The 12,725-nt window shown below is 40.1% G+C and overlaps 1 protein-coding gene across 13 annotated transcripts in view; it reads right to left on the bottom strand.

The window, feature by feature from the left end:
- The window catches only part of LOC102312117 (pleckstrin homology domain-containing family A member 5), an 84,317-nt gene that overhangs the window by 22,045 nt on the left and 49,547 nt on the right, over positions 1-12,725 (bottom strand). For 11 of the 13 annotated variants that reach the window (XM_014335765.2, XM_014335768.2, XM_014335766.2 and 8 more), the window contains exons 5-8: positions 5,151-5,271; positions 4,903-5,007; positions 2,978-3,050; positions 1,167-1,267 (exon numbers count right to left, since the gene is read on the bottom strand). In XM_014335765.2, coding sequence (XP_014191251.1) covers positions 1,167-1,267; positions 2,978-3,050; positions 4,903-5,007; positions 5,151-5,271 — 400 coding nt within the window. The other 2 variants (XM_042221968.1, XM_042221967.1) reach the window with 1 other exon arrangement.

The raw sequence follows: 12,725 nt of genomic DNA, 5'->3' as shown, positions 1-12,725 counted from the left end.
ACACACACACACACACACACACACACACACACACACACACACACACACACACACACACACACACACTTTTTTTTAGCAACTAATGGCAATCGGTGCTGACTTGTGAGATATTCTCTGCAGTTAATGATAATAAATCAAATCCTTAAGTCATGCTAGATTAGGGAAGTAAATCTGCCACAATACTTACCATTCAGTGCATTGTATGGCAGACACATGGTCGGTTGTCTCTTGGTTCCCTCGTGGTGAACAAACCAATATATTGTCAAAACAAACACAGGAAGAGACATAATGCTTCGTGAACAACCTCAATGTGCAGTTTTCCAATGTTTAAAAAAAGACAAGACTATAATTTTTCTAATTGCTTCACAATAATTTTTAGAAATAACACACTTACTGATATGACCTTTGGCCACAACAAGAGACAGGAAAAGTTGAGAATGAAAAATATACAGTCAAAAGGTCATCCCATTTCTGAGTGAATCACTGAACTGAAGAGCTTGTGTCCTGCTTTCATGCTTTTCTCTTTTCTAAGTCTTGTTTTGGGGGGTTTTTCAGCCTGAATCTAAGTTGGAAAAGGAGTGGGCTGTGTGGTTGGAGAGACCTTGAGCAGACTCCTGGGCGTCTGTGTTTGGCTGTGCTTGGCAGGACAACTTTGTTGTCTCTTTGGGTTTATGAAGAACCCACAGTCAAATCCTTTACACACCACTGTGATCTCATATTATAAGTCCGTTGCCCTGAAACTTGAATCCTGCGAGTCAACTTATAGCATCATAGTACTGTAGTCCTACCTCACTGCTGTCAGTAGTCAGTGTAGAAATATGAGAGGTACTTTAGTTGTTAGCATTAGCGACTAAACATCTCGCTTTGTCAATCAACCAAAACTTCTGAAGTAACAACCAACGTGTTAAATAGGAAATAAAACCTAGAAACTGCTCAACATGTCTAAAAATACACATACATATATTGTGAGATCACGATAAGAGCCACTGCAGCACCAGTTTTAAAATGTACCTTCTGTGAGACTTGCACATTTATTTTTATGGCCTTATCTACAAGTTTTTCCATTTTCTCTAGAAAACTAATTCCTTTCTTTTCTTCTTTAAGTGTAATAAACCATAAAATATGCAGCCTAACAAAGTCTGACAGGAATGAAAACATGCACTGACCTTGAAGGCATATTTTCTGGTAATGTGATCGTCCACAGACAACATGGATATACGAAAGCTTGGCAGGAGGATACTGCCGAGAATCCCCTCCTCTTTTTCATCTACAGAGGAAAAACAAAACACAGTGTATGTATGTATGTATATATATATATATACTATATTGTCAACTCTTATCTTAAAGTGTTATTTGTAAACAGGACGCAAGTCAAGTGGACTGTGAAAGGAAAAACTGTGCAGTGTTTTGGTCAGATAAACATAGGATACCAAGTCAAAACACTGGAAAAGATGAGCACTGATTCAGTTCTGTATGCAGCTAGGCTGCTCTAATCCTCATTAAGTTAACAGACAGGGTTCCACATTGACAATTGTGCACACTCCACATGGGGGGGGATTAGATTGGGTCCCAAGTTTAAGCAGAGTAGCTTACTCTCCAAATTCCATAAAAGCAAACTGTACTGCTTACCCAAAACAGTGCAGGAAAACAAAACAGTGACTGCTGCAATCCCTTATAGGCATGGACTTTGTCTGGTTTATGTGCAAGTTTGCATGTGTGTTACTCAAAACCATTATGTCAGAGTCAAAGTCTTTTAACACATATTGGCGATGATGGAATGAATAAGGCTGATCATGAATAAAGTTCAACATTGTGAGTAATATTTAGGGAAATATATGGTAACATCAATCTGGACATTCCCAAACATATCAGAAGTCGAGCTGTTTGCTCAGAAGTTGTGTTAGAGACCTGCCTCGCTTAACTGATTTTCAAAAGAGGGGCGGATGGATTTTTGACAGCGTCACCTGTCTGCAACCAACCGGGCTCTTTGCCACTGCCTCTTTCAAAAAACACAACAGGCAGAGGCTTCAGCAGAGCAGTCTCATCATGGGATATCCTGATGCGCAGAAATAGAGTGATAACTACAACAGCAGATAACGGATGTGTTCAGATGAAGCAGCAGAGTTCACGACCTCTCTGCCCACTCTCTGCTGATGGATACAGTTTCTCAACATATCCATCTGGATAAAGCCTTTGGGTCCGCCGCTGTCCGCGGCTTTTGTCAGTCAGTGGGTGGAAAGAAGGCGACGGGAATGGCAGACACCAGAAATAACACAGACTGGATGTCATCCTGATCAGCAGAAATGACGACTACATCTGCATAAAGCGGCGGCACTGGGAAGTGCAGCCTTGTACAAAGGTAAGGCTTGTATTTTCTCATAGTTTCAAACAGCACACCTAGTTTACACTTGGTCTACACTTTAAACATTCTCCAAACAGAGATGTGTCAAAATTAGATGTGAAGATTGGTCCAACATGAGAGAACAGCCATTAAAATCACATTTTAATCAATAATAGATTATATAAAACCGATAAATCGCATCGAAATGTCCACACATTTTACAAAAATGCAAACTACAGTAAGTGAGTGTAACTACTACTAACACTACTTTCAGACTCCTATCATGTAAAAGCATGAATGATGACATGACTTGCATAAAAAGGAATCATTCAATAAACTTGTTTCATCTTGTTTCATCATGACTTAACATTAGTGTGGAATCCTATTAGTATGCTTTAACGTTTAACTCTGCATCCAGGTCTTGCGTAAGGACCTGGCTTTGCTTGATGGAAAAAAAGGTGATGTTGCAAGCTTTTTCACCTGATAAATCTCCTCAGTTGGTCCTGACATGTTCTTTATCACAGGGACTCAGACATAACAATGATGAGAAAAGGCATCGCTTGTTGTTGAAGATCACAAAAGCACTTGAACTATTAATCGAAAACCGGTGCCGCTAGATGACAGGACTGAACTCACCTCTGTAGTAGAAGAGGCAGAGGTCAGAAAGGACAAACCACCTCTTCTTCCATAGCTTCATCCCTGTACTGTCCTGAAAAGACACCAGAGCAATAGAGGACATTAACTCCACAAATGTTTGGGGCTTTGATTTTTTTCTGATATCTTTGTCTTTTTTTATCCTATTCAGCACATGCTGTAGTCCTATGATACAATCCTTTCCATGTGATCAATTGTTTGCTACATCATCTCTAAGGATTAACAGCCAATCACTTTTTTGTTGTATTACATAATTGTGTACGACTTTCTAGGTTTCCAGCTGAGACAGGTCACCATTTTGCATTTGTGATCCAAAATGCCTCTCTGAACTTTGGAAATTATGAAATAACCCCTTGCTTAAATGAAGACGGGTTATGGAAGTCATCCGATCAGCACTGCAAAATTTCGGACTCTCAAATTTAGCTATTTTTGGCCTGAGATGGGAAAACTTAATTTGTGGCATGAAACAAAGACAATGCAACACACACACACACACACACACACACACACACACACACACACACACACACACACTTCCTCTGCTTAAGTTGTTCTTCAGTATCAGCTCAAAGCCTTTAACACTGCTGCCTGAAAAAGATGAAGGGTGAAGTAAAGGGTATTAACTCCCTGGTTTACTTTAATGGAAAACTTGAGCAAAGTCCTTAATCGTAACCTCCACCAGGAGACAAAAGCAGGAGGGGGGATCTTAACAACTCTGTCATTATGGTCAAACGGCATGTGGGCTGCAGTTTACTTGAAATGGAAATTCACTTCCACAAACCAGAATGGTTAAAACATTAGTATCAAGAGAGATTCAAAATACCAGATGCTGCGCCGTATGTTCATAAAAGAGGTAGATGTGAAATGTAACAAGTTTTAAAGATCTTGTGTCCACCACCTTTCCTCAATTAAATCCAGGTCTTAACCCCCCCTTTCTTGAATGTCAGTAGCAGAAGAATAAATAAACTTTATCAAAAAGTTCTGTCGAATCTTGCTCTCTGGAGGCTTTCGCTATCACATCAATCACTGCGGCACTTTGTTCTAGCAGCGGACCAACCGAAGGACTGCAGCTTCCCCTCAGCCAAGGACTTCAATGGCTTCCAGTTTTCAATGAGGCAGGGAAATAAAAGTGCAAATCCAGCTTTTATTCAGGCTAGCAGATTTGTGAGTCTTTTGCTTGATCTACGTCACCCTGATTGATGTTTCCAAAGAAAAAAGCAGCTGGCAGCTGCACCAAAGGAGCCCATCGTGTGCTCACAAAACTGCACAGGGTGCCTGCAATCACCGCTAAATGAAACTCCCAGTTAGGATGCACAAGGGTGTCCAGTCTGGCCCCTTTTTACTCTTCTGTAAGTAACCAGGGAGGTTTGCATTCATACAGTGGCCCTGCTGGATGAGCAAAAACAGAGATGCACAAAGAAATGCTCAGATTGTGCTCATCTTAAGACTACTGCTGCTGCTGCATAACCACTTGCAGTTAAAAATGGAAACAGACCCAACACTGTTTTATATTATCACCTTTGTATAGCCAAGCTTTTCCTTGCCTCCGACTCCAAAGATAATACTATCCAGCAGAAATCAGGGGAGCTCCTGACGTGAGCATGCTCGGACTAATAATGCTAACATGCTGTTTAACGTATTTTTTCCATGTTTATCAACTTTATTGATATTTTGCACTTTCACACAAATTGTTAACAGGGTGGTGTAAGACAAAAGGTCAGGGTACAACCAAAAAGGTTTCTGCAAAAATCCATCCGCACGTTGATACATTTCAGTTATAACCACAGTGGTTTAAAAATATTGATACACACATGCGTCGAAGAAAACAAATTGTATGATCCGTCCTTTAAATTTCTGATTGCATTTTCTGGAGTAAACATTACCTGGAGCCGTGCACTCCTACTCACCTGTTTATACAGCCAGTTTCTCTTGATAACCGGGGCACCGGGATTCCTCCTGATGGAGTTGGATCGTTTCCCGAAGTTGTGAATTTTTTTAGAAGGTCTTGAGGGCTGCAAGTTAAATCAAATTAAGCTCAACACACACACGGAAAAGAAACCTCTAGATGTTTTAAGCCATTAAAATGTGATCCACTTGTTTTTCCCATTATTTTCTAACATAACAGGCATGAATCGTAAGCCCCCCTGTCACTCACCCTTCCTCCGGGGCTACTGGGGTTTGCAGCTTGCTCCGAGCCGCCCGTGTAGTTAGAGGCCTCACTCATGGTGCTTACTGGTCGTTCCTTCTTCTCATTCGCCGGCACTTTGGAAGCAGATCTAAACAAAACGCACAACATGCCAAGAGCAGACAAGCAAGTCATTAATCAGAAATAGACACTGTGTTATATCCAACATATTTATCTCCAGTGACCTTCAGAGGAGCAGGAAAATGAGCAGGCAGCCCTTATCATATGTTTCCCTGTCTGTCCTCTGAAGTTCAAGCTCTGTTATAATGAGATCTCAACATGGGCTTATGAATCAAACCAATTACTCCCACCCTGTCACTGCTGATACATTTTAAGTTCTCTAAGAGCTTAAAGTGAATGTCCTGCAAAGTGCGCCTGACATATCCAGAAGCAGCAGCTGCAGCAGTGAACAGGGTCAGGATGTTTCTTAAAAGACAAAATCTGTCTTATTTTTAAAGGGAAAGCATAACAGGATCAGTAATTGTGGCATATGAAAGAACACCACGTGAATAAGCAGTACACGACCCACGGAGATGTCCTACATTCACTAAGATAGGAACAATGCTGTGGTCCAGTGGGAACAAGGCAGGGAAACCAAAGGGGATCAAAAATACTGCAGCAGTGATATCTCCACAGATCCAGTGATTCTGCTGCACGTAAGGGCTGAAACTGCTGACTCTGCATTAAAAACACTCCCCGATCTAACCGAGCCATGTGATCAACAATATAACATTTGTACGGTCCAGATCATGTTTTATCACCAAGTTCCATCTTTCAGTGCAACCGTCTGTTAGAAATGCAACAAGAAAACATAAGAAAACATAAGCATTCAATTAGAAACAGTTCAAACCATGCGGCCATACCCAAGGTGCACAAACACAAAAAGGGGATCACGATGGACGACCATACGTGACACACACAGGATGTTCATTCCCGTGCAGCAAAGGGACAGATCTGATGTCACCTGGAAACTCCTCGAAACAATGACTATTACAGACCGACCCGGTCTTACCGGCATTTAGAAGGAAAGCTACGTACAGTAGTTAGTTAGACGGGAAAGCTTAGTTAGAAAAAGCAGCAGTATGTTATTAATGTTTTCTGATAATTTCAGATATGAAAGTATGTGACTAGATATATGGATACACATACATGAGTGACGAGTGACTAACTCATTTATCTAAAGAAAAGGCGCTTTTACAGATGAGTGAGTAACTACTGAGATTTGCCTTCTTCTCAGTCCAATAAATTTGCTTCTGAAAATGAGGTCTAAACGTTTTGAGCACTTCCACTGACTCATGAAATCCTTATTAAAGCATAATCAATGGTGAGTCAAATTGTCATCTAATAAAGGTCGGGAAGGATGGAACGTGTGAAATGACTGCACCGTAAGAGATATAGTGCTTTATTTGATGCTCTATTTGGCATCACGACACGTCTAGGCTCTCGGCTACAGATAATTAGCTTGGAAGTGATAATCATTCCGCATGCAATCAAACCGAGAAGATACAAATGTGTCAATTTGATAGCTTTAATGTAAGAGCTGGCCTTCGACTATAGGCACATTAAAAACAAAATTGAGAAATTACTTTGCATTACAGCCCTGACAACCTAAAACACCCACACTACAATACATATTCTATTTGGACATTTCAGTGCTTATTGGAAAAGCAAACAGAATACAACATAAAAATCGAATCTAATATGAAAAATAAGGAACACGTAATCATTACAGATCTTTTTACAAGTGACTGAACACATGCACACACACAAAAAAAGATATTCCTAATCACACTAGAAACATGTACGGAAGATGTGCAGAATACCAAACCAACACCAGTCATTTGCAATTTACCAACATGAAAAAATAAATAAATCTATAATCAATAGTGTTCTTCTCTAATCAACATCCTAAAAATTAAGGATGCATCACTATGAAACGTTTCACTGAAACCAGTATTTAAAAGAAAGAACTCAACAATAAGGTTCGGGAGTAAAAATCCATTTCATACTCTATCACAAAGAGTTATAAGCCATAAAGCTCATATGGTGTGACACTTATATAGCCCCTTTCTACTCAATCCTTTGCAGTGAAAGCACTTTCTACTACAAGCTTCATTCATACGGTGATTTATCTGCACGAAAAAGCACTTATCGAACATTCACAAAGAGACACACGCCGATAGACGCATCAGGGACAACTTGGGTTTCAGCATCTTCCCCAAGGCTAGTTTGACACATAGACTGGAGGAGCCGAGGAGCAACCCACTGACCTTCCGATCTGCTGGACAATCTATTCAACCACCTGAGCTGCATCCATCCCTTTCAGCTCTTTACCACACTTTGAACATTTAGCCTGTGCAAAATTGATGTGACACAGCAGATATATATCATCCACTGCCGTCAGTAAATGCAATCTTATTTGCAAATACACCGGCATCAGCCTTCAAAGTGTTACACACAGGATGTTCAGCTAATATCAATACTCGGCCAATGAATTGAGCAGTGTTCCCAGGGCCTCACCAGTAATTATTTCACAGTTATTTAGAGTCAAAACATCACAAACACATACATGTGCACACACAATGAAAACAAACACATTCCTATATTTTGTTTAACTTTCGTTTATTTCGTGTAAAATGATACAATAATACCCACATGGCTTATATGCCACTATTCATACTCTTATCATGCTGTTTTGAATGCCTGTCTGTTTTCAATTCCTGTTGTCTGGTTTAGGATGGGGCTTGCCTCCTGACAGCACTGCCCACAGTGGAAATGACTGTATAGTGAAATACCACGGGCAACACTCGCCGCTGTGTTCACCAGAGCTCAATGTCAACAACAAAGTCAATGAACCCAAAAGTCAAGCTGAAAAGGCCATGTGACGTTCTGTTTTCAGCAATGTCGAGCTGCTCTGTTACCTACGGGAAGGAAGGTCTGTACAGCGTGCCAGTCTGTCTTAAGATCAATGTCGCGGCAACAGTTTTTCCATTTTAGTTTTCGCCAGTGTCATTATAGTTTTCGACACTAAACACTCTCAAATGAGACCGAGAACTGAACATCAGATCTTAAGGTTGAACTCTCAAATATTCCGCACAGAGTAAAAGTTGAAATTAGGCGAACTGTGCAATCAACCTTTTGTCTAATAGAGCCATTATTGTAGACAAACAAAATAGATGTTGCTGCATTAATTCAACAAACTTGTATGTGTTAAAAGTGACAGATACAGGCTGCCCCTTGCATGGATTTTCTGTGTCTGTGTAAATGTGGGGGTCTGTGTGTGCAGAAAGAGCAGGGATTAGACTGTCACTGAAGCCTAGCACTCTAAGCACACTGGGGGGAAAAAAAACAAAACACTGAACCAAGAGGCTGAGGCCGCATTTTAAAATGACCACACAGCATTTCTAAAGAGACGAGGCGGCTCTAAAACACCTTTGTGTGCTGCTGAACTGCGCCTTTATCTTTTTAATGAACAAAAGATTGGAACACAAGGAAGCATAATCAGATCTGTAACAGTGTAACTAGGTCCACTGGTGTAGAGCAGAACAGAGCCGGTTCGTGCACCAAAGATTTACAGATACTAAAGGTTCTAAACCGAGATCAACTAAACCCCTTTTTGCTGTGGGTCCACATTACCCACATTATTATTACCTACTTACAGAACTAATAACATATGAAACCGTGGAGCCTTAACCGGTAACAACAAGAGCGCTCACTCTCTGGGCATTATTTACTTACTGCTCTGGGAACAGTATGTTGCATACTCTTATTCTTTGTTCTTTTTAAGAACTTTAGAGGTTTATAGGGCAGTACAGCGCCCTTTTGTAATTTGCCCTTTTCAAATCCATTTTAATATGCTTAACATTAAAATATGTATTTTTTTTTAATCCATCTTTTTTATCTATTTTTTAGTTATGCAGCTAGAGTAGAGTCTGTGGTGTTCAAAACAGGTGTGTTGTCAGCAGGGAAGCTGCAAAGTGCCACTCATAACATGGCTGAAGGGTTTTTCTCCCATTTCTTCATTAACGTTTTCATTTTCGTTAATCGGCTGTAATAAATGCTAATACAGATGGATTGGCAAAAGGCTAATATTGGCCAATTATATTGGTCCACAGACTTAAAAAAAAAAAACAAAACCCAGTATGCTTTCAACAAAGAAGAGTCAGTGGTACAAAAGATGATTTGTCTGACAGCTCGGCTTTTATAAAGGATGTGCAGCTTGACTTTAGCTCAGGAAATGTTAGTAATGATCTCCCTGGGGTCTGTTCATAAAGTTTAGTTGAACAAAAGAAATGTTTCAGACAGTTAGATACACATCATGGGATTTTGTAGTACAAGTATATTGCAGAGTCTATTGTTAGTGCGCAACAACGACAAATATTAACAGACAAACACATTTAAGTTGTTTTACATTAAAAGAAACGGTGCAGTCATCCAGCTGCGCTTGAGAGACACATTTCCACATTTTACACCACAAAACAGAGGGAAAACAAATTTGTTGAGATTGGGTTTTGAGGACTACTGTAATCAGGTAACACTTGCTCAAATACTACTCGGTCAGGAAAAGTTTATCTCATCTTATTTTGCATCATGTCATTATGTATCAAGATAGTGACAAGTAGGGCTGCCACAAACGATTATTTTGATTAGTCACTAATCAGATCATGCATCCATTGGACGTAAAACGTACAGCTTATTGAACCAGCATGCACCTGCTCTTATATGACTATCATTAGCTTACAGCTTTAAGTGTTTAAGGTGCTAACTAAAAATAAAGACAAGATGATAGTTTATTAAATTGTAATGACATTTGCAGATTGTTTCGGTGAAGTTTAATAAACTCAGCCGTCTGCTCCTTGCTATCTAAAATATAACGGGACACCGGAGTAAATCCTTGAGCATCTCACACTTCTGATAATCAGCTGTCTGCTTGACGTTTATTCAGCTGTGTAAAAAAAACTATAACTTTAAATCTCAGCCAAACAGATTTACTCAGGAACAAGTAAAATACTGAAAAAAGCCAAACAATAACAGTTTTAAGTTATCCAAGTGAATTATATATCACGTTTAACCTGAGTAGTGAAAGACGGCGGTGGGTTTGAAAACGATTTGCCGGGAGTCCAGCTCTAGTGAGCCTTGAACCCCGGCTCGCTATCGAGCTGGTGGGTAACAGACGTCTCCGAAAACGTCGGAGCGCTTTTGAGAATATGTGGCGTCTTGATAAACTGAGCAGATATTTGAGGTTTACACAGCTACATTCTCGCCTGAAAACATGTTAAACGTTTATTTTGTGACCCAGAAAGAATAATAAGAGTAATATTAAAACTAACTAGCTGCCGCCATTGTTGGAAACTGAGCTGGGCTGCGCTATGAATTCTGGGACACTGCTTCTTCTTCGGGGTTTAACAGAAGCTGGCATCCTTGTACATGCAGTGCTGCCATCTCCTGTTTCAGTCCGTTATTACACTCTTAAATCCTACTACTTATTCCTGCGTCTTTTGGGATATTACAAAGCTTCAAACAACGCGTCGACTATTAAATTAGTTGTCGACGATTTTGATAGTCGACATAATCGTGACTAGTCGACTAATTGTGGCAGCCCTAGGGACAAGTAAGCTGAAAATTAAAATTATTAAAGTAGCAAATTTAGCTAAAGGACAACCTGTAATAAGAAAAATCAACCCAACACTACAGTAAAACAGCCCTGTTTTTAACATTGTCCCTAACACTCTAATGGACACATACATTTTAAATGAACAGCTAGTACGGTACGCAGTAAACTGCACTGTGAAACAGCTGACACGCTGAACACGTGGTGAGACTGCGTTTTGGTCAACATTTTTACATGTGAGTTGCTGTAAACAAATACCTCCTGTTAGCCTGCACATGATCATGCAGAACACTAAAAACAGGAAAACATTTACACAGTATAACAGGATGGTGAAGCTGACAATGAGAGATATGGGTACAGTCACATGGCACATACAGCACTTTAGTGGTAACTTCGCACATCGCACCACAGCTGTATGTATGACACATGAGTGATACAGCCTCTTAATGAATATTATAGCAGTTTGAGAACACTAATGTGCAAATAATAGCTTTAATTATACCCTGCGTAGCAATGTAGCAGTGACAGTGTCATGTGTTCCTGTCACACATTTATGTAACTGAAGACTACAAACTGAACCTTGAAGTGAAACTCACAATAACTAAAGAAATAGAGAAATAAAGAAAGGGAAACTGTTCCTGGTTACTGTTCTTGGCTATGTTAACATAAAGAGCAGCTTTGTTTTGTTAATACTTTTCAGAATGTGAAATCAGTCTCTTGATAAGTGACAGCTTTCCAGAACAAAGCGGTATAATTACAGTATTATTAGAATTTCCTGTTGAAAGTGTAGCAATTGACTAGCCAGAGACTGGAAATGGTTGATTTTCAGTGTGCACAGCCTGAACTGGTGACCAGCCGGTCAGCCTCTCATGTCTGATTGCCAGCTGATCTGTTTTATTCATGTGCAGATCCTGTACACACTCACGGCCACATGCTAACATGTCGTTATCGTGGGAGCTCTTCACTGTGACTGAAGACCCAGAGTTCAGCAAAGTAAACCACAGGGAGACCGGCGGAAAAACAATTCTAACGACAAACCTAATGAGACATTTAAATCACCCTAACCCGGCTCAACGTGAACATTTTAAAGACACTAACAAAGAAAAAACAGCTAACGCTATCCAGCGCTCAGGGCCATCCCCAAGCCAGCAGCCTCAATATGAGCCTCAGTATGAGCGGTCAATGGATCAAGCGATTATGAGGGAAATTACAAGGGACAAGTGAAAAAGAGAGAAAGTTAAAAGGTAACACGTATGGACAGGTTGGAGTGGAGCTAAACCCGGGCCTCTGCAGTAGCCTGTTGGCACATGGATCAGTTGCTCAACCAGTGATCCAGAGAAGCACCCCATTATCTGGCAAAACTACAAAAATAATTGAAAATGATGTAACTAACTGACATTTGTTTTGTTACATAAATCTGCAGTTTATTATTTGTACCTCTTTCCAGCAGCAGAGCTCTTTTTTGAGAGTTGTTTAAGGGAAAGAAGATCCTGTAACTTACTGCAGTTTAAGTGTTCATAATAAAGCTTCACATATCATTGCTATATCTACCCTAATGGGACACAAATAGGGACTCAAAGTAAACATGGCTGCTTGTCTTCTCCAATTCATTAACTCAAATCTAATCTAGGCTTCCTTTACCTGAATTACTCACTTTTTATTCCATCTTAAGGTAGGCTGAGGCAGGCTTTATGTTATACTAGACTGATTATAATGCCAAACTGAGGCAAAGATTTGTGTTTTGAGTGCATTTAAAGTGCAGAGCAGATTAAGCGGAGATTTTCAGCAAGGCCTCTTTATCCCTGTGGCAGCTTAAATCCGTCTTTGCCTTTTATTACTCGTCCACGGTGCAGATTTTGGCCTTGTACTATTTTTACTAAAACAGAGCCAACTGTTGGATGAAATGCTCTGTAATAAACTTCGAATTGTGAGTC

The sequence above is a fragment of the Haplochromis burtoni genome, unplaced genomic scaffold, assembly GCF_018398535.1.
Source record: "Haplochromis burtoni strain Fernald_Lab_line unplaced genomic scaffold, NCSU_Asbu1 Contig_77, whole genome shotgun sequence".
Classification (NCBI taxonomy): Eukaryota; Metazoa; Chordata; class Actinopteri; order Cichliformes; family Cichlidae; genus Haplochromis; species Haplochromis burtoni.
The sequence above is the reverse complement of the archived record's forward strand: the minus strand, read 5'-3'. Positions and strand labels throughout refer to the sequence as shown.